The sequence below is a fragment of the Sinocyclocheilus grahami genome, unplaced genomic scaffold (assembly GCF_001515645.1).
Source record: "Sinocyclocheilus grahami isolate Dianchi unplaced genomic scaffold, SAMN03320097.WGS_v1.1 scaffold855.1, whole genome shotgun sequence".
NCBI lineage: Eukaryota > Metazoa > Chordata > Actinopteri > Cypriniformes > Cyprinidae > Sinocyclocheilus > Sinocyclocheilus grahami.
Genome location: NW_015506034.1, coordinates 249964 through 273633, shown reverse-complemented (window position 1 = coordinate 273633; position 23670 = coordinate 249964). Strand labels below are relative to the sequence as shown.

The following is a 23670-nucleotide window of genomic DNA, read 5'->3' as shown; positions in this document are numbered from 1 at the left end:
GAGGAACAGTTTCTTCCCTCAGGCAATCCATCTCATGAACACTTATAACTGTGAAAATAACTGTGGAACACACACTATTTATTCACTCATACACTTATTTATCTAACACACATACTCGATCTACATTTCAATTTGCACATAATATACCTGTACATACAACTATCTATTTTTATATACCTGTACATACAATTGTCTATTTATATACCTGTACATACAACTGTCTATTTGTATATTTTTATTCCTTATTTACTTCTTTTTTTATTATCTGTGTTTTTTGTTCTGTCACTGTCATTCTGTTACACTGTGGAAGCTTCGGTCACGAAAACAAATTCCTCTTATGTGTAAACATACCTGCAATAAAGCTCATTCTGATTCTGAACTCAATATACTGCCCAGACCTAGTCCTAAACGCTCGTTTTTTGGGTCGACAGCTTATAAAAACGTAGTTCTGGGATTTTTAGCTTGTTTACTGTACACCTTGTCACATAGCAGCTTTTAGGCATTGCTCTGTTTTTTGATATAAATCGGAAATGACAAGGAGGCTTCCTCCCGCAATAGAAAGTCAATGGAGAACGTTGGATTGCACCCCCCGTGGGCGTGGTTTTCAGATTATGACACGTGTCGCTCTGTCTCTATTGGCTTGTGTGATAATGGAGCGCGTGCTCCGCTCACTCAGGTAGACGATACAAACAAACAAACCAGGAAGTATCTACGCGAAGGTATTTCGTGTCAATTATAAGTTTTTAACATGTTCAATGAAGTCCGGTATTGCGACAGGTGCTCGTATCTCTTTCTCAAGTTCTGCTTAATCGTATATGCAACAATTTTCTGGGTGAGTTTGTTTTTATTATATGTAATAAATCGGTGTTGTAGTGTTCAGTCAGCAAATGTACACAAGTGCGGTTTAAAAACTCGGAAACAACAGAGAAAGCAAATAATATATTTGAATATCAAAAGTCTACTAGCAGTAACATTTGAGTTTGTTTATATATTTTTAAAATTATGTTAGAATATCACCCATTAACCTGTTCCAGTGCTCTTGACCCCACCCTCCTCCTCGAATGATTCTTCTATACTGTGGCATTATGGGTTTGCTACTTACTGAATTATCGATCTTCTTAGTGGAGTAACTTGCTGTCGAACACATTAGATGTTGTTATGATCTTACAATTGTTTATCCATTGATTTATTAATAAATATCTGACGTCGCTGTAGAAAATATTAAGTGAAAATTGTAGATAGGCTATTGCTATACAACACTTTAAATGGCAACAACTTTCTTGTTAAAAGTATGTGTTCGATAACGTTATTGACATTTGAAAAAGATTATTGTGAGTAAAAGGCTGGTGTCAAAGCTGCTCTATGTGACAGCAGAGGTTTGAAATGCTACGGGCTGCACCATTGTGCTTCTCTCCGTTTTCTGTCAAGAGCAGGTCTGCACATGTTAAACGCATCACACTGACAGGGTAAGCGATGGGCCCCATAGGACCCCATTTCAGACCATTATGCCACCAGCCGAGGCTCTTGGTGGCCCATTGGCACCAGTATTAGGCTGACCCAGCGCACACTTTGTGCTGCTTTCATCACAGGTTTCACAAGAGACCTGGTGCATGTGCCTCACAAAGGGCTGCAAGGGTGAATTATTATTTGAGGATGGCTATTCTGCTCACGAAGACAAGGGAGTACATCTGTTCTTACCATCTCTGTTGATTAATGTGCACTCATGTTGATTGGTAAAAGGCATTCTGAAGTGCACTGTGTCTTATTTTCTTTAATGCTTACACCTTGCTTGACTTGTGCTAACTTTACAGATTGGCTTAATTGCAGTTTTGGATGTTTGGGAATAGTTTTTGAATTGTAGCTATATATTTGCAGATGTATGTGCTAGAGATTTTGTAGATTTCAGGACGCGCTTTGTTTTCATATCCATTTTAAATAATGTTTAAGCAATGTTTTTTGACATAAAGGTGCATGAAAATGAATGGATTATAAATTATGAGCACCCAGATGGAGCCAGCTTCTACCCGAGAGAATTTCTGTTGAAATGAGGTGGTGGTGGTCTCGGACTCCATCAGCCTTTATGCCGTCAGTCTTTGTAGTCTGCCAAAGGTTGACTACAAAAACTCTGGTTGACACTTTCAATTTCCCAGGCGGCCTTTGGAACCTTAGGGATCTAAACATTAAGACATTTCTTGTTTCTGTTTTCTTTTTTCCCCAATCTTTCAATATCTCATGGAATTAGTTGTTGTCATTTATGTTTTAACTAATAAATATAAAAATATTTAATACAATATATAAAATAAAAAACATTATAACATTTTGTGGTCTTCTGAAGTGGCCTTCCAGAGAGGACTTTACTTTTTGCTTTGCTTCTCTTCATTTATTTATTTATTTAGTTAGTTAGTTATTCAATTCATGTTTCATTTACACATCTAAGTTAATCAATGCTACTATGTTGTTTTATGTTTGTGAGTTTGGGATCAGTAAGACTTAAAAAAAAAAAATATATATATATATATTAGCTTTTTTTTTCCAGCAAAGACGTATTAATTTTAAAAGTGACAGTAAAGACATTTACAATATTAAGCAGCACAAATATTTTCAACATTGATAATAATAAGACATTTTTGGTGAGCAGCAAATCAGCATATTAGAATGATTCGTAATGATTCTGAAAATTCAGCTTTGCCATCACAGGAATAAATTACATTTTAAAATAAATTAAAATACAAAACAGATATTTTAAATTGTAATAATATTTCACAATATAATGGGTTTTATTTTTGATCAAATTAATGCAGATCAAATTAATGCAGAGCATAAGACTTCCTTCAAAAACATTAAAAAAAGAATGTGGTAGTGCAAGTTAACATTTAATTATATGTTAATAGTTTTATATTGCTTCATAATAAAAAATACAGTAACACGCATTTGTTTATTTTAAACACTACTGCCTGTTGTTAACTGATATGAATAGCCACCTTCTTCTTTTTTTTGCCCATTAGTCCACAAACCCTCTGTAAACTTATTATGATGGTAGATACGGAGGTGGACCTTTAATGTAACCAAACTGAATAGACCTTCATTAAATCCTGATCACCCACAGGTCATTTCATGTTTCAACTTCATTTCAATTTGGACAAGAATAAAAGTGGTATGAATGGGCGAGTCGATTACTCTGTAATTAGTCCATTCATTTCCACCAGTTTGACCTGTTTGCACCCCCGCACATTCATACAATTTAGCTGCTTCCCTCTGAAACTTGACCCACTGATGTCACTGTTGAATAGTACAGTATCATTTTAGAAAAAAATGTGATTTACACACTTTGAGTTTATAATATTTACTTTGTTTTATTTATGCACTGCCAATTATTTTCTCATCTGAATGCTTTTGAAGAGGCATCCTATGAAAAACAACCCGGTACATACCAATGATGCCTCCATTCATTTGAGGAAAAAGATTAAAACTTATCCATACAGACTATATGCTGGTGTGATGTTGAATGAGAAAGGAATGCATTTGCACAACAAATGTGTTGTAAAGCCCATATGCACACAGACATGTTCACACACACACACAGTGAGTTAACAGATGTGGAGTGGTTTTACTGCAAAAACCAGGGCAGCATTATGATGGTTATTATTTGATTATGCCATGTCACTGCAGTGTTTGTTTCTCAGAGTTACAGAAGTTAATTTGCTGTTCAATGTCAGTTTTGCACAACTTCATCTGAATATGCTTCTCCTAGATCTACTTTATACTACTTTTCATTGTGACACAGAAATGCTTTGGGGTTCACACCACATGCTTTAATTCTTCAATTAGTTAACCACAGCTCTGATCAGTAGAGTATGATAATATAGAATATATCAAAATGGAAATCACACTCGGCGCACCATTTTAAAATAAATTAAAATACAAAACAGATATTTTAAATTGTAATAATATTTCACAATATAATGGGTTTTATTTTTGATCAAATTAATGCAGATCAAATTAATGCAGAGCATAAGACTTCCTTCAAAAACATTAAAAAAAGAATGTGGTAGTGCAAGTTAACATTTAATTATATGTTAATAGTTTTATATTGCTTCATAATAAAAAATACAGTAACACGCATTTGTTTATTTTAAACACTACTGCCTGTTGTTAACTGATATGAATAGCCACCTTCTTCTTTTTTTTGCCCATTAGTCCACAAACCCTCTGTAAACTTATTATGATGGTAGATACGGAGGTGGACCTTTAATGTAACCAAACTGAATAGACCTTCATTAAATCCTGATCACCCACAGGTCATTTCATGTTTCAACTTCATTTCAATTTGGACAAGAATAAAAGTGGTATGAATGGGCGAGTCGATTACTCTGTAATTAGTCCATTCATTTCCACCAGTTTGACCTGTTTGCACCCCCGCACATTCATACAATTTAGCTGCTTCCCTCTGAAACTTGACCCACTGATGTCACTGTTGAATAGTACAGTATCATTTTAGAAAAAAATGTGATTTACACACTTTGAGTTTATAATATTTACTTTGTTTTATTTATGCACTGCCAATTATTTTCTCATCTGAATGCTTTTGAAGAGGCATCCTATGAAAAACAACCCGGTACATACCAATGATGCCTCCATTCATTTGAGGAAAAAGATTAAAACTTATCCATACAGACTATATGCTGGTGTGATGTTGAATGAGAAAGGAATGCATTTGCACAACAAATGTGTTGTAAAGCCCATATGCACACAGACATGTTCACACACACACACAGTGAGTTAACAGATGTGGAGTGGTTTTACTGCAAAAACCAGGGCAGCATTATGATGGTTATTATTTGATTATGCCATGTCACTGCAGTGTTTGTTTCTCAGAGTTACAGAAGTTAATTTGCTGTTCAATGTCAGTTTTGCACAACTTCATCTGAATATGCTTCTCCTAGATCTACTTTATACTACTTTTCATTGTGACACAGAAATGCTTTGGGGTTCACACCACATGCTTTAATTCTTCAATTAGTTAACCACAGCTCTGATCAGTAGAGTATGATAATATAGAATATATCAAAATGGAAATCACACTCGGCGCACTGGGTGCCATTACGATTCAAGGTTGGAATACATTAACTCAGGAGGTTTCACATAGCTCTACTTTGCTCTTGTTTGAATCATAATACCTTTAAATATAAAAAACATACTGAAGAATATACTCCTAGATTCTGTAATGTGGGTTGTTGAGGCCCTGAATGTGACTAAACATATTTTATGTACTCTTTTGTGTTGTTTTTAACCCATGTGCCTTTTTTAAAGGTACTAATATCGCTAAAATAGTGATATTCATCCCATCTGTGATGTAATTTTGCATTAAACCCAAATGGTCTGATTTGTGATTTGTTTTAGCTGATAGGGGGCTTTATTTTGGCCATCGGCATTTATGCAGAGGTGGAGAGGCAACAGTACAAAACGCTGGAAGCAGTATTCCTGGCTCCTGCCATTATCCTCATTGTGCTTGGTGTGATCATGTTCATCATCTCCTTCATCGGTGTTCTGGCATCTCTCAGAGACAACTTGTGCCTTCTCAAAGTGGTAAGTTTTCATTTTTCCATCAGACTCTTGCATATAGTAGTGCCCTCTTCAGCACATCACTTACAGTGGGGCAAATAAGTATTTGATACACTGCCGATTTTTCAAGTTTTCCCACTTACAAAGAATGGAGAGATCTGTAATTTTCATCGTAGGTACACCTCAACTGTGAGAGAACGAATCAAAAAAAAATATCCAGAAAATAACATTGTATGATTTTTTAATAATTAATTTCCATTTTATTGCATGAAATAAGTATTTGATACAATAGAAAAATAGAACTTAATATTTGGTACAGAAACCTTTGTTTACAATTACAGAGGTCAGACGCTTCCTGTAGTTCTTGACCAGGTTTGCACACACTGCAGCAGGGATTTTGGCCCACTCCTCCATACAGGTGTTCTCCAGATCTTTCAGGTTTTGGGGCTGTCGCTGCAAACCATATTGATTTTCTGTGCACAACACTTCATATTCTATTCTTTATAATAATGCTTTTTGAAGGAAGCTAACATAAAATATCATTAGCACAAAGAGACAGTTCACCCAAAAATTAAAATCCTGCCATTATTTATTCACCCTTTCATGTTGTTCCAAACCTGTATGACTTTCATTTTTCAGGGGAGCACAAAAAATATTTTGTTTTTGTCCTTGCATTGAAAGTCAGTGCCTAGTGTTGTTATGTTCCCAACTGACTATCATTATATGAACACATCAGTTTTACAAAATATCTTCTTTTGCATTCCACAAAAAGAATAGAAGTTGAAAGGGGGTCAACAGTAGAAAGCAGAAAACAGTCTTACTTAAATCACTTGTACTAAAAATAGTAGCAAAACAAACCACACTTTACTAGTTTATAAATGGATGAGTCATTTATCAATTTGAATAAAGCAATGATTTGAAGAACACTTTCTGATATGTCAAACATCAGTTCACCTGATGTAGAATTAACATGAACTTTGCAGACTTTTACTAAAAATGCCAGTCAAACCCAATATGAAAATTACCACTCTCATTTGCCTAAAGATCATGGTGAGAGCAGGGCCATCAATATATTAAATTCTTAAAGTGCAATGATTACCAACAGGGCTGAAAATGACAAACAATATTAAGAGTGCATCCTGTTTCAGAGCAAGAGTGGAAGTTTGTCTCATGGAGAATACTATCCTCTAATTTTCCGATTTCTGTTAATACAACTCCCCAATCACACACTAGCTAGAAAACAAACTGATGGGAATAGAATCATGTTATGGGCTATTTGTATTCACTGGTCTCATCTGCCTTGTGAAAAAGTCACTGGGTGCTGTACACGCATAGACGGACTCACTGCCCACATAGGGCAGAAATTGAGGCGTGTGACTGTTTAATTTGTTTCTGAGTAATGTGCGTGTGTCTCCGTTTCACTTGAGATCCACTGTTTACTGTTGCCTTGCAGTTTCTTTACATGCTGGCTCTCTGTCTCATTTTGGAGCTCGCCAGTGGGATTCTTGCTTTGATCTTTAGGAGACAGGTACAGTCATTTTTATCTCCTTTCTTGTTGCATGTAAAATGTTCTTGACAAATCCCTTCCTTCATAATAAGAAAGGTTTTTTTTAATGTAAATTTCCAAGTGGAAGACTGTGACATGGGTCACAAAAAGAAATGTATGCATACAGAATTCAGTATTGCAGTATTTTATAGTCATTTGCCATGCAATTGTTGGCAGTTTCTTTGTTATTCATTTCATTGGACTAATGGGATCCATGCTAATTTGAAAAAAGATAAGTATGAGTACTGTTACATGGCTGCTGGGTTATGACTGTTTTCTGATTAGATGAGGTTGTATTTCAGCGCCTGCTGAATGTGGAAATTTGTTTAACAAAATCATTTTGATGCCAGAGCATATTTACCATCATTGTGAACTTAATTTCAATCATATTTTTTAAGAAACGAATTTATTCAGATATTGCCGTTTTTTTTAAAAAGTAAAAAAAAAAAAGTTTATTTCTAACTGCTTCAAAACAAATGAAAGGAACAACAAAGGCTCAACATCCCGTGTTAAAAGAAATCATACATTTTGTTGCAAAAAACTAAAAATTCCTGTTATAACACTGACGTTCCTTTGTCCAATAGACAGAGGACCTTCTCAACAAAAACATCCGTAAAGGCATGGTCAATTACTATGATGACCTGGATTTCAAAAACATCATGGACTTTGTTCAGAAAACGGTAAGAGATTTGTCATGGACACATGAAAGGTGCAGATTTAATATGCTGACTTTTTAAGATTGCATTGAAAGTATCTTTGAACTTGATCTGTCAGCAAAGTTTCACATTAAGAAGCTATGATGGCCCAGACCTCTCTGCATGCATTCACTCTGCGTTGCTGTTGACGAACCCATTCTGTTTAAAATTTGTTGAATTTCAAACTAAATTTTCTTTAATTGTTGCTGAAAATAAAATAAACTGGTAATGTGAAATTTTCTTTTTTATAAAGATTTATATTTTTTATAATTAAAAAGCATGTGTAATCATTTGAATTTAATAATTTATTAAAACGTATTAAATTATTTATTATGTATTATTTATTAATTTATTAAAATACAATAATAATGCCATATGAAATTCTAAATTCTATTTAATTTTTCTAGATTGTTTTAATACATTTAATACAAATGTATGATGTAATGCAAATTTATTGTAAAAAAATTATTCATTGAATCAATCTTTTAAAGATTGTAATAAAATTAAAATAGAACGGTTCCTTTTTTCAACAAACAATGATTTATTTATTTATTTATTTCAAATAAAGGGCTTTTTTCTTTTTAATTCTGCCATAATTTTTTCAGGTTCAACAAAACTTTTATTTTTGCCGTTTATAATGAAGACCTTTTAGAGAAAATGTATTTGCAGATCGTTTTTAATCAAGTGAAATGTTAGTGAAATTAAATCTCAGAACATCTCATGTGGATGTCCTCGTAGATGCTGAAAAAACCATGAGCATCAATGACTTTGGACTAACAAATCCCTTCCTTCATAATAAGAAAGGTTTTTTTTAATGTAAATTTCCAAGTGGAAGACTGTGACATGGGTCACAAAAAGAAATGTATGCATACAGAATTCAGTATTGCAGTATTTTATAGTCATTTGCCATGCAATTGTTGGCAGTTTCTTTGTTATTCATTTCATTGGACTAATGGGATCCATGCTAATTTGAAAAAAGATATGTATGAGTACTGTTACATGGCTGCTGGGTTATGACTGTTTTCTGATTAGATGAGGTTGTATTTCAGCGCCTGCTGAATGTGGAAATTTGTTTAACAAAATCATTTTGATGCCAGAGCATATTTACCATCATTGTGAACTTAATTTCAATCATATTTTTTAAGAAACGAATTTATTCAGATATTGCCGTTTTTTAAAAAGTAAAAAAAAAAAGTTTATTTCTAACTGCTTCAAAACAAATGAAAGGAACAACAAAGGCTCAACATCCCGTGTTAAAAGAAATCATACATTTTGTTGCAAAAAACTAAAAATTCCTGTTATAACACTGACGTTCCTTTGTCCAATAGACAGAGGACCTTCTCAACAAAAACATCCGTAAAGGCATGGTCAATTACTATGATGACCTGGATTTCAAAAACATCATGGACTTTGTTCAGAAAACGGTAAGAGATTTGTCATGGACACATGAAAGGTGCAGATTTAATATGCTGACTTTTTAAGATTGCATTGAAAGTATCTTTGAACTTGATCTGTCAGCAAAGTTTCACATTAAGAAGCTATGATGGCCCAGACCTCTCTGCATGCATTCACTCTGCGTTGCTGTTGACGAACCCATTCTGTTTAAAATTTGTTGAATTTCAAACTAAATTTTCTTTAATTGTTGCTGAAAATAAAATAAACTGGTAATGTGAAATTTTCTTTTTTATAAAGATTTATATTTTTTATAATTAAAAAGCATGTGTAATCATTTGAATTTAATAATTTATTAAAACGTATTAAATTATTTATTATGTATTATTTATTAATTTATTAAAATACAATAATAATGCCATATGAAATTCTAAATTCTATTTAATTTTTCTAGATTGTTTTAATACATTTAATACAAATGTATGATGTAATGCAAATTTATTGTAAAAAAATTATTCATTGAATCAATCTTTTAAAGATTGTAATAAAATTAAAATAGAACGGTTCCTTTTTTCAACAAACAATGATTTATTTATTTATTTATTTCAAATAAAGGGCTTTTTTCTTTTTAATTCTGCCATAATTTTTTCAGGTTCAACAAAACTTTTATTTTTGCCGTTTATAATGAAGACCTTTTAGAGAAAATGTATTTGCAGATCGTTTTTAATCAAGTGAAATGTTAGTGAAATTAAATCTCAGAACATCTCATGTGGATGTCCTCGTAGATGCTGAAAAAACCATGAGCATCAATGACTTTGGACTATTTTCCAAATTCCATGACTTTCTGCTTTATAAATTCTGTTTTAATGACTGGATAATGCAATTCAGTCTGTGTTTTCCATGAAAAAAGGCCCTATATTCAGATGAAACTCAGATGTAATGCCAATTCAAATGTGCTTCTTTTATGACCATTAATTAGGTAACAACAACTCATTGAGTGCATTCAGAAGTAACACATGAGAATGACTCTGTACCAGTCCACCGGCTGCACAACCTTATCCTGAGCATCTGCATGTACCTGTTTAATATGAGTAATTTCAGCGAGCTGTTTCAGCAGTGCTCAGTTATGTACGGAAATATTACAGCAATTTCATTTTATTTACAAGATCCTTTTTGACTTGACTTTAAAGAAACTAATTGGAGCTGTGCCTCTAAGAACAGTCAGTTTCAAGTAATCATTCCTCACACTGTGATGGTTGAAAGGAAAAGGTTTAGCACATTCCATTTGGTCCATTGTTAAGATAAAGGGATTATTTTTCTGGTTAAACCACCTTCTGTGCCTGTCACAGCAGTCTTTCATTGTGGTTTGAATGTTTTTTTTTTTTATTCTGCCTTTTTTTTTAGTACTTGAAATTCCTTCTTTCTTTTTTTCTGTCAAACAGTATCCCGATAAGCTCAACATGACACAGTGGGTATTCGTTTCTGCTTCACAGGATAATTATCTTGAATAAGATTCCAAATCATAGAGGGAATATGTGTTCAATCTGAAGGACAATGAAAACATCACAGGGATCAAGTCTACATCGGAATATCAATTGACAAGATTTAGAGAGAGAAAGAAACTTGACAGTCATTTTGCACCCCCTCAGTACATCACACATTTTGGCTAAAATAAGCAGTAAAAAGTAATTCTGTTATTCGATTCAGCTTAAGGCATTGCTGACATAGTTTCTACATTGTTCACACTAATTTTTGTGGATCAAGTATTGTCTGTATCGGGCAACGTTGAAATACGTTCCAAATGAGCAAGTTCTCTCTGGCTGTTGTGTCCAGTGGCTTCATTCCCAGTGGTCTTAGTCATTCCTCATTTATTTGTTTTGTGACCAACGTCCCACGCTGCTTTAGTTTCTGTCTGCCTTCTGCAGTAGGATATAATCAAACAATTATGCTCTTTGTTTTCCTTAAGCTGATTGTCATAATAATTCTTGGACATCAGTATGAGATATGTTTCTTATAAGAGAATCAAAAGTAATTACCTCTAATGTTATTCACTCCAATTTAAATGAGGAGCTGGAATATGAATTGTGCCATTCATTGAGAGAAGACAGCCTAATATTTATTCATGTTTGCCTTCTGAAAGTTTTGGCTCAAGAAATGAATACAGAGAAGCTTAGATTATTCCTTTCACCTCTCATGTTTAATGCCCTGTCCAATTTAGCTGATGACACGCTAGCAGATTCAACTCATATCCAACCATTTGCACATTACCCAAATGTTGTTTTTAAAAATGCAATGCACAAATATTCTTCTAGTAGTCTTGTACATCACTGTTATGTTGAACCACTATGTGCTACTATCTTTTGCGGTGCCAGATGAGAAAACTACCAGCTTTTCCAAGTAATAGTTGTATTCCTCTGAAGCTTTGCAGATAAGCAATTTTTAATGCTTTGATTCTTGTTTCTCCAGTTCAAATGTTGTGGGGGAACCGACTTTACAGACTGGCAGGTGAACATGTATCATAACTGCTCTGCTCCTGGTCCACTAGCGTGTGCAGTGCCTTATACCTGTTGTCTGAGCAAGGTTTGTCTATAAATATATTTTTAATTCGTTTTGCTGTGTGAACATACGCACGCACACACTCTCTCTCTCTCTCTCTCTCTCTCTCTCTCTCTCTCTCTCTCTCTCTCACACACACACACCCACACATCCCTATCACACATACACACACACACACCACTTATTATTTATGTTTGCTGTTTAACACAACTCTTGCAAAAAGAGTCACATTTATATGACTCCAGTTTGTCATAAAGCACATACACAATACCATTCAAAAGATTGGAGCCAATAAGGGGTTTTTGTTTGCTTGTTGTTTTTTAAAGAAATTAATAGTTTTATTCAGCAAGGACACATTCAATTAAACAAATAATGCTGTACAGTATGTCTGTAAACTTTGGCATAGTTGTTGCTGTCAGCTGTCAACCTAAATAAACAGACCTTCTGTTTATAATCCTAGCCATTTTAAGTGCATTTCAAGTGTTAACTCATAAATTGAATGGGAGCAAATACTTCTAATTCTAAAAAATTCTAAATTTTGATCAGCCCTGGTTCACTTGATGGGGAAACAATAGCATTTATTGCTTTTGTGATTGAGTCTTTTATGAGGTTACTGTTTGCTCACTTGAAAGGAGACGTAAATTGATAAATGTGGGCAGATGAAAAGCATAAAAAAATGGTAACTTTGTGTTTCAGCATTCCTTTGTTAGTTTTGTTTGTCCCATTTAAGCTCTGCTCATATCTGTTTTCATTTTCACAATTCACTGGCACGTTCTGAATTTTAAAGGTGCAAAAACAATGGCACTACATCCAGTGAATTGGAAAAGAACTTTGCAATGAATGATGTGAACATCATATTTTTTTTAATTATGCATAAAAGCTAGCCATCGCTCAGTGAGGGATTGAGAGTTCGCTTACATGAGTGTCAATTTAGGCTGGAATATTTGTGCTGCTTTTGTCATGCCAAAAATGATGTCACTTCCTGGTGGAAGGGATCTGACTTTTGTTAGTTGAAGGCATAGTTGGCCTAATAATGTTGATAATTCTGTCATAATTTACTCATCCTCATGTCGTTTAAAACTTATGTGACTTTGTTTCTTCTGTGGAACACAAAAGGAGATCATTTCCAAACACCATTAGATCCCATTCTCTTTTGTTGAAAAGAAAAAATTCAAAATATATATTTTTTGTGTGTTCCAATCTGAAATCTAAAATATTTGTAGTAAAGTCCATTATATGACATATGATGGGGACATGAAAATGTTCTGCTTAACAGGAGTGACTGATCTGATCTATTTTTGTTAGTTTCTTGCACATCTATTTTCTTGTCATTCTCAACACAAGCCAGAGCTTGAATTGACATTTTCTTGAATATTAAAAGAGCCCATTTTTGGAGTTGCATAGGACAGTTAAAAATGGGTCCTCTTAAGTGCAATACTAAAGCAGGTTTTACAGTCAAAAATGACATTCATTTTTCATTAGTTTTTGAAAAAGCACAGAGCCTGTTTGCCAACATAAATATCTTCATCTGGGTTTCAAAGATGAACCAACGTCTTATGGATTTGGAACAACATTAAGATGAGTAAAAGAAGGCAGAATTAAATTTTTTGAGTGAATTAAAAGTGATCAAAATGTGTACAGTTACTCACAGAATGATATTAGCTTCATTCAGAAAGCTTAGTAGTCTTAGCACTGCATTAGTTTAAGACTAAAACCTCTGTAACTTAGAATGACAAAATGAGGATCAAAACTTTTAATGGAAACCTGTTATGTAGAGAGTAGGCTAGTTATTAATCCGCGCAAAGTGTAATTTCATACGTATGATCCAGCAGGTTGGGAAAGTTAAATGTCCTTTTCCCAGAGGTTTTGCTGTTTGCCAAATCAATACTTTAACACAATCTCACAGTTGATGAGAGAAATACAAGATAAAAACCTTAACTACTATATGCATTTAGCTGTTTTACCTGTATGAAAATATTAAGACAATCATTTCCTTGTGTATTACAGCCTTCTGAAGTTGTTAATACAATGTGTGGACACAAGGTCCTGGAGAAAGAGGTATGTGCCCTGATCACCTCTCTTTCTGACTATATTTTGTTACATTAGATCCACTTTCGTGAACGAAGGAATTTAAAGTAGCTTATAAGTGCATTCTGGTATTTGAAAAGTGCTCTGTGTCCTGTGTCGATCCACCTGGTATAAATATGGTCATTTGGAGGGGTCAAAGGTCTGATCATCTGAGAAGAGCAATGAGAACCTCCTTTGAATTTTAACAAGCTGTGAGGATATGCAGCACCACAGATGAATGATGAGCTGCCTTATAACAACATCCAATTATCTCTCAATACATTTTCAATTAATGACTTTATAACACTGGTTGTTAATGAGACATGCAGTGACGGCAGTTCATTTCTATTGCCTGAACTTTGCCCGCAGAGGCTAGAAAATATAGATGTGATCTACACTCGTGGTTGCACGAATGCCATCTTCATTTGGTTCATGGACAACTATAAAATCATGGCTGGACTTCTTCTGGGCATCTTAGTTCCTCAGGTAAGACTCATGCTTAGCAGTGAAGAAGGTTCAGATTGTCTACATAAGTCTTTTTAATTATCAAATGACATAATGTTTACATAAAACACACATGCTCTTATCACTTTTAATTAAAAGTCTATAAGCTTGCCAAGAACAAAAATTATAAAACCCTTTCAAAGTCTTTGAAGTGTTAAGAGTTGAGGCAGCAAATATTGCAATTTTATATGGTTTTCACAAGGGTGTTGGGTTTGTAGGGGGACAAAAAATCTAAAGAAAAATGTCACACTCAGACATAAAGTGTCATTTTGCATTGAACGTCACAAAATCAGTAGTACCCCAGCACTTAATTTTTCTTACTCCTTCTCAGAAAAGAATAATTCAAACAAAATTCTATTTAATTTTCACTCGATCCTGTTCTCTTTCTGTGCCTAATGAAAATAAATAATATACTACTACATTATTTATACATTCAAATTAAAAGCATAACTATGAATTAATCTCAAAAGTTTTTTTTGGAAACCCTAATATTCATATTAATTTATTTACTTTGAAAAACTTGCCAAATCAAAAAATGCCAATACATTTACTCCTCAAAAGACCAAGAAGTTGACTTTATGGGGATATTTAATCTGGTCTTTATTCAGGTTTAAATTCAGTGTAATTAAGAACCCTTTTATAAAATATCTCCACACAATATTTTCCACACTGATTAAGAGGTGGGCGATGAGAGAGGCATGGTTTGAATGAATTTAAATATTTCTCAAAAGAGTACCATGAGTAGACAGGGTTTCAACAAATTAGCAGTGTGAAAATCCAATTCACTTTCAAAAGCAGCCTCTAATGTGCAGCTGATTCTGTATGCCCCCTACTTTAACCAGTATTAAAGAGGTGCCTTGATGCACTGAAAAACACCACTGCACAGTCACAGGTGTAGGTTATCATAATCACATAGATTTTGAATCAATTTTGTAGTAATTTCAATAATGCTGCAACTTCGATAATAACCCACCAACACACAGAAAGCACATGTACACCAAATGTAATTTAATTCTGTCTTATAAAGGCTGCAGTACATTGGAGGTTCTGGGAACAGGGATACGTTTCTGTTAGGTCAGACAGTCCCTATCTGTAGGCTGTTTCACAGGAAATGATGCCAGATGATATAGAGCTTTATCTGCGATAAGCACAGGTATTGTTGAGATAGACATTAAAATAACATTGCCAGCAATGACTTCAACATTCACATAATATTGGATTATAATGTTTCCAACTGAACGTTTTTCAGTCTGATGTTTGTGTGTGTGTGTGCAAATATGTTTATGCGAGTGGGAAGGAGCGGTGGGACTTTTTTTTGCAATAAAATTCTTGAAACCAAACCGCTTTTATAATTAGTTTCATAGTTTTTCCGTAAATGGCGATTCACAGTTGGGGAAAGTCATTAGTCAGTCTGCCCACGCTGTGAACCATCTCAGTTGTTTATTACAAGATTTATATTACTGAATAAATTGTATAGCTGCAGTATGAAGTGTGCAGATTAAAGGGAAGTTCACACAAAAATTAAAATTAAATCATCATTTACTCACCCTTGTGTTGTTCTAATGCCGTATGCCTTTCTTTATTTTTCAGACCACAAAAGGAGAAATGTACAGAAATGTCCCTCTTGTGCTTGTCCGTACAATGGCAGTGAATAGCGTCCAGCATCAAGCTTTTAAAAAAGATGCAAATATATCACAGAATGGTCTGATGCAAAACGTCAACTCACCCAGGAAAAGTACACAAGTAGCGAGAAATCAAGATGAATAAAAATGTGACAAGGTAAAAACAATGCCTAGAAAAGAAAAAAAAGGTATATTTGTACTTTCTTAACGGAGTTGGATATCTCCAGACTGGAACTTTGATTGTCATGAGAGTCAGAATGACAGTTGACAGATGTGAACAAAATAACTTGTTTTTATTCATCTTGACTGTGTGCTTTTTCTGAGTGAGTCGGAGTGAACTGCTGCACTAATAGAGTCTCATCAGGATTTTCATTAAATACATTAAATTTCAGTTTGTTTTTCACCAAACCCTATTGTGTACCCCCAGGACACTTGTCATATGGGATCATTCTGTGATACTTTTGCATCTTTTTTTCAAAGCTTGATGCTGGTTGCTATTAGCGCGAATGAGACATTTCTTAACATTTCTCATTAGGCTAGTTTTAGGGTATTTTTGATTGGCCATTGGCCTAGTTTTCTTATGTAGACCTGGCAACCCTGGCCACACCTTATATAAACCTCAGTAAACTGGTCTGGTTTTGTCATAAGCATTGACGTACATGATACCATTATATCAAGACTAAAAGAGCCGCTTGAGCCTCAGAGGAGGACTGTTGAAAGATATGCATCTGAAAAGGGATTGAAAGCCATTTTCAATCTATTCCATTGTACGCAAAACAAATGGAAAGGGTTTCAAACCACTGGCAATATGTCCAGGCCAGACCATTTCACCAAATTCACCCCAAGAGTAAATGCATCAGGAAGTCCCAAAGAACCTCAGGGTGCCATCAATAGACTTGCAGGCAGCTCTGGCAACAGTTAATGAGAGTGTGCATCAGACAACCATTAAAAAACAGGCTGCACAAATTGTGCAAAATGGTCATCTGTTGAGGGTTTTGGAAGGGCAGTCAAAGTCCAGATCTCAATCCAGTTGTAATGCTGTAAGGTGCATGCAATGCATACAATAAACCACTCCAATATCTTTTTTTTTTTAAACAATTGAATTGTACAAAAGTAAACGTTTTTTTCTTTTTAGTTTTTTGGTGTGATCTTTACCTGGCTTTATATAACCCGTGTGGAAGATGCCATCGAGGAGTATGGACACTATATGGGTGGTCTGCTGGACGGCGGACCCCAGGAGACGAAGCAACAAAGCAAGTGGGCCAAATGTTGCAAATGCATGCCTTTGATTGACTTAGTGCAAACTCCTAAAAAGCCTTAAATTGGATTAAAAAAAAGGTTTATACAGTTACTATCACATGCTGTGGATGAAATGATGAAATTTGTAGCAATGCAAAACACAACCGTCCTGTGCTGTACTTTTGTAATATCAGCCACAGACTCACTGATGCAAGAAAGCCATTTTTGTACTGTCAATATCGTTTTTACAGTTACTCTCAAGATTCATTATTTCATCTGTCAGCTGAAAATGGGTCATTTCTTGTGTCAAAATTTACCGATACTAGGACTGACCTTCTGTCTCAGGATCTTTCTACTAAATCAGACCTGAAGCAGTACACTAAATATGCCACACATTTCCATCATGTCGACAGAGTCAGAATGCCTTTAGGTTTTACACAGCTTAGTTCTGCTAAATGTTTGGACGATTAGCACCCTGTCAGTCTCAGGTAATGAAATTCAAGGTTTCTTTTTTCCAGTGCAAACAGTGCTCTTCACATATGTGAATTTGTACCATAAAAGTCTATGAAAATGGCAGCTACATTGATCATAATAAGAGTGCTGTCTCTTTTGTTTGTACATTGTGTCTAAGATGAGTGAGATGATAAATCCTGACTATAAACATTGCCACACTTAAAAGCTGTGTAAATCCAATCCTTTAGTTTACCATATTTGCTGTAAAACCTAGTTTTAATGTCCATCATTTACATGATGTGCTTCTCATGATATTTTTATTTTGTCTAGATTCTTTTTCAAACTCAACATATTTCTTTCAAAGCTGCATGTGTACATTTATATATTTTAAAATGTTTTACCTTCTTTTTTGCCAAAGGGTGATGGTTTTTTATATTCTCCTCTATTCTGTTGTCTGCTGTATTTTTAATTTTTTTGTATGAACATAAAAGCAATCTAAGTAAACTGCGTATCTTGACTTTTTTGTATTAAGTACATAAGATGTTTGTGTCTTGTCATTAAATGACAGGGGAATCATCTAATGGCATATTTATTTAAAGTTTGCTACAGTTTATTATGTAAAATGCACAAAATATTGCATTCGTACAATGTCATTATTCACTGAAAGATAATTGCAAACAAACAAGTTGAAGTGAATAATATTAAGCCTTAACATTTTCTATTCTATTTCTTTTTTTTTTTCTTGGTCTATCTTTGGATTTTTCTGCTGTATGTGATTTCTATGACTATGTATTGACCTGACTGTTAAATCTTGAGTATTGCCCTGAACACAGTGAGTGTCCTGCTGAATGAATGAATGAATAAATGATGTTTACAGAGCTGTGTTCTGCTGCTTCAGTGGATGTTCTCATCTGTTCTCTGTCATGCTGCTTTTTGTGTTTGCAGGGGGACTGCGTCACTCTGAATGAATATTGCTAGACATGGACTGGTATCATCTGGTATCACAAATATGTGGCAGTCTGTGTTTTATCTACATTTTTGTTCAATTTCCTCCATCTATTTTAAAAAGTGCAGCTTTGGGCAAAGCTTAGAAAAAATATGATCACATTTGTTTGTTTTCTCTAATAACTAGTTGCACAGATTCTGATATTTGAGTTTCTCATTAATGCTTGTGGTTGGGCATTCTTTCTTTTTCATAACTTTTACAAATATGAATAGGAGGATCAGTTTGGTCTTTAAAAGAGATTCCATGCCCATAAATAAAATAAAATAAAATATATATTTTAGCTCCTATTCATATAGCCATTTAGATTACAGCTTCCTCAGTAATTTCTCTCCATTTTGCTTAATAGGCTAGAAAATCAAGATGAGCTCTTTACTGGTTTTACCATAAAAAAGTATTTTTAAAGTAAATGTTTCTGAATGTCAAAATAGGAAGAAATCGCATAGGTTTTTGCGGTCATCTCAACACTGCACCTTATAAAATATGTCTTGATTTTTAGTTTGTAAAAAGGACTGCTGTTGCTGCGATCACAAGCCGTTGTAGGACAAGTTCTGATCTGATCATTATGAGGAAGTACGTTAAAATCGGTCACACTTGCATACGTTTCATAAAAAAAGTGCATTTTGATAAGTTGCTTCTATTGCATGTGAATGAAACTTATAAGTTCTCCTATGGCGTGAAAAGAGGCTTTTAGAAAAGGTAGAGGAAAACACTTGACCACAGCCTGGGACTCAAAGGTTCATATTTCTTTTATAGTGAGGGTGAAAGAGTAAAAAAAGAAAAGACTTTTATGAAGTCATCCAGGAGGTGAGTGGTCTCCATATAGTGAAGGCATAAAAGTGTGTGTAATTTACCAGAATTTATAGTGCTGTCTTTATACACTGAAATGCAAAATATGTATCACTGTGACCTTATTATTATTGTTTTTATTTTATTTTAATTAATTAGTTTATTTTTTTCCCTTTCTTACACATAATTGGAAGATGATGGCAGAAACATGGCCAGGTCATTTATGTGCTGGTAAAATCTTCCAGAAGAACATTTCACCAAGTGCCCTTTTTTAATAAGAACCTAATTTCATTTAGGACGGTCTTAGGGGAACATCCTTAGGGGAAATCTACAATCAACGACTCTATATGCAATTGCTGGGGTTTATTGGGTTTTTGTTTTTCAAATGGTGTGCTATGCTGGTAGAGAGTGCTTCATGCTTATAAAAATATAAAATCAAGACCTCTTCTCACCTCTTTGTGTCTGTCGGCTCATGGGAATGTTTATAAGAGGGATGCCAACCCAGCATCCAACTTCACATCAGTCATTAGATTGAAGACAACTTCTTATTAACAAGGAGCTCATCCGTCCTTAGCACTCCCCTGCTGTTTACTAGTATATAATTAAGCTTCCTATCCAGGCTGGGGGAAATATGAATCAACACCCTGAGTTTAATGGTGCTATCTCTACAAATCAAGCAGTTGTTTGCCATGCACGAATCCTGTGAGGTTTTGTATGTATATGATTTCCAGTCTTTAGTGGAGAGTGTTACAACGTGGGACCTTCTAAATGTGACCACAGACAACCACACCTGTCATTTTCATTAAGCCAGTAAATTGTGCCCTTTCATGCTGTACCCTAGGACATCCAAAAGCAAGGCATACACTTGTGTTCATTTCAAGAATGCTTATACAGTGAAAAAGTAGGCCTTACCTGTTCAACTGAAATATTGTGGCAGCATTTGCTGATCACTTCATTATCACAAAATAATCTCCTTCAGGGTGACTGTCGACTATCCAACAGATGAGTGAATTGACCAAGACGAGCGACTGACAGAACCAAGGGTGTGATAGTTGCTCTTCTTGCATTCGTGTCTACCTGCTGATTCAGTCATCACAACACAATGTTTGCACTCTCTTATAAGTCACTTAAGAACGTGTCTGCCAAGATCATAAACAAGTACATGACCTAATTACGCTTGCTGGATGACATACAGTGACCTTCTGTGCCTTAAGGTCACAGCAGAAAATGAACCATCGATCATAAGTCAGTGGACAGCTGGATCACACATTCTTATCTGTGGTCAACCACATGTTTATCGACAGACGGTGCAGTGGCTCAGAAAGATAAGAAGAAACAATTGTAAGGATAGTTTAAAGAATAAATTGTAGATTAAACTAGATTTTTACATTTCTGAAGAAAACGGTGTAAGGAAAAGAAGTTTGTACATGAATAACCTGCAATCCCATTGCTAGAATCTTAGAATGGAGTAGCTGCCAGAGCACTGCTATTCTGTTGCTAAGATGTTCTAAACGGTAAGTGGTAAGTAAGTGGTTGCTCACTGGTCCAAATCAAAGGAGCCCAAATTTAAGGTCATTTAGAGGCTATTTTATCATTTGTCAGTTAAAGTTGGGATGAAATGAAAATTCACCCTATCTATTCACATTTCCATGCATGTATGAAATAAAAGTCTTTGCAATTAATCTTTATGATCATAAGTTTGAATTGTCTGAAGACCAAAAGACAATATGCATTACGATACCAGCCCACGTTCTCCAGCAGGAGGTCTTTATTTATTTAATAAGCTGAGGTCTTTCCTCATTTGAGCATGTTCTTTAAATAGACGAGATCATAATTACCTCTTTGGGCTCAGTTAATAATGAAGTAGATGAGGACTGTAGGTCTTGCCGTCTACACCCCTCGCTGATCTAAAAGAGGCTTTCTTGGACTCATTTATCATGTCCTTTGGCAAACAAATTAAAGTATTACTCAATATCAGTATCTGCGCAGTGTGCACACAAATCATTTGAAATATAAATTTCAGGCCATTGTCATAATAACTAAGATAAAAAATCAACACTGTGCTGTCTTAAGTCTTGAACACACAATAAAATGTCTGTACTATAAGTTAACTGACCTTCCCCCTTTCCCTAAGGTTATAAATGTTACACCAGCCTGCCATCAAGTTGTGTGTGTACAAAAACTATCAATATTAAACAACAAGAACATCTTTAAACTTTGACTGTTTCACAGGAGCTTCAGCGTGATGGTCGAGTGCCTCTCTGTGGCAAATACCGACTTCCCAAGGGTATGGAAATGGAGGGACAAAATATGCACTCATTATCCTGATGTGAAAGATCAATGCTATTTATAACCAACCAAAATCCTTTAGCGAGGGTTGTCTGAAGGGAGTGCTGAGGAGCCAGCAGTTAATCAAATGTTGTTGCCTGGTTAAATGTCTGAAGAACCCTTCAAACTCAATCACATGTGATTTCCTATTCACGGCATTGCTGATGATTCTTAGTCCCGTGTCGGTGGCATCTTTTGAGTTACTGGGCAGTTTTGAACTGATGTCGAGTGCCATGAAAGATGCAACCAAATCCAACAAGATCACTGGATTCTGTTTAAAAGCAAAATTATCCTGTTTTGACTTGTGATTTTCACAGGAATGCACCAATGCTGCAAGTTTGTGTGATAATGAAAAACCTCCTCACCCTTTATAATGATGGCTGCTGTGAGGACGCCTTTTACATTATGTAGATTTTGTATTTGTTACATTGCATAAAATAGATGGAAAGCTAAAGTGTGCAATTACATGTACATTTTGAGGCATGTAAATTTTAATGCTTTTAATGTCCCATGAATGGTATTGAAGCTCCTACAAATAAAAATAAAGGTTCCAAAAGATGTTTTTTGGTTCCCCAAAGAGCCTTACAGTGAAGACACATTAAAAGAACAATTGTTTTCTTAGTGTGAAGAACATTTAAAAAATCTAAAGAACCTTTTCCATTGTGTAATGGAAAAGCTGTAAAAGATTCTTCATGGAACAATCAAGGCCAAAGAACCTTTATTTTTAAGAGTGATACTGTACATACCTGGCATTCAATTTAAAATGTTGTTGATGTAACTAAATAAACCCACTGTTTATTAAAAATCATGCAGAATTGTGAAAAATGCAATTCTTTGATTGGTTATGCTGGAGGTCTTTGGAACTGTTGGAAGCCACCCAAGATTAAAAAGCATATTAGATTACTTCATAGTGAATGAGTGCCATGGAACTACAAACTATGGCTATTATTTTGGGCTGGTTATATCTACTGGACAGTGAGCATATTTAAATAGGCCCACTGCCACATATCACACTCAGTGTTACAGGTTTTATATGCAAAGGCTGAAGATTTGTTTGTTTGAATGAAAGGCATGAATGAATCCATTCAAAGAACCCTACACACGTTTGGAGTCCTACAAGTTTTGAAGTTTAATGCAGAGCACTTTAAGACAATGGATCAGATGAAAGCTCTTTACTGCCACTTGCCCTCTCATCACAACATTGTTTAGCTTCATGCTATCAGGAGGATCACAAATGTGAAATCCACTCGGGAAAACTTCAAGTCTGAAGTGAAAGATTATTTTAAATTGAAGACCGAAGAAGTAGTTGAAGTAATCAAAGTAATGTCGTGATGGAGATTAATTAATGATTATTAATGATTAATGAATGATGATTTTGTGATTCATACTGCCTGTCTGTGACCTTTCCTGCTTCAAATCAGAAATAAGAAATTCTAAGATGTGTCTTAGACACACAGTTTAATTGTGGAAAGACCACTTCACTTGATTAATAATAATAATAAAGTATTATTGCAAGATCTAATCTAATAGAAGTAGTGTAAAACCAAATGAATACAGATTTAGATTTTTTTTTACTCTTCTTGGAGGACACTGCCATCTTCTGGTTAAAGATAAGGCACAGAAGGAGAGTGATTTTACTTTTACTTTACTTTACTTTTAGTCATTTAGCAGACGCTTTTATCCAAAGCGACTTACAAATAAGAAAAAGTAATTAAAACTAAAGGCTAAAACTCTATAAATACTATATATATATATATATATATATATATATATATATATATTTAACTAACTGATTTTAGTACTGAATTTCATGGAAGCCACTGAATAAAATCATGGCATTTTATTCATTTTATTTATTTAAAGAAAGACCAAATATAGGTTTGTATAAGTACGAGATCAGATTTGTTTGTATAA

General features: G+C 34.6%; 1 protein-coding gene across 1 annotated transcript; it reads left to right on the top strand.

Annotated features, from left to right (window-relative positions):
- The first annotated feature begins 660 nt into the window (after positions 1-660).
- On the top strand, positions 661-18010 carry LOC107563042 (tetraspanin-15-like). The gene is made up of 8 exons (XM_016247817.1): positions 661-832; positions 5401-5586; positions 7016-7090; positions 7693-7788; positions 11662-11775; positions 13759-13809; positions 14188-14304; positions 17080-18010. The coding sequence occupies exons 1-8, from the start codon at positions 749-751 to the stop codon at positions 17263-17265; spliced, it is 909 nt and encodes a 302-aa protein (XP_016103303.1). The 5' UTR covers positions 661-748; the 3' UTR covers positions 17266-18010.
- The last annotated feature ends 5660 nt before the right edge of the window (positions 18011-23670 follow it).

Bases quoted from the DNA above. Each gene is read 5' to 3' on its own strand.
- LOC107563042 (XM_016247817.1), top strand. From the start codon at position 749: ATGTTCAATGAAGTCCGGTATTGCGACAGGTGCTCGTATCTCTTTCTC. The intron at 5,587-7,015 runs GTAAGTTTTCAT...GTTGCCTTGCAG, and splicing joins ACTTGTGCCTTCTCAAAGTG to TTTCTTTACATGCTGGCTCT. The intron at 11,776-13,758 runs GTTTGTCTATAA...TGTGTATTACAG, and splicing joins ATACCTGTTGTCTGAGCAAG to CCTTCTGAAGTTGTTAATAC.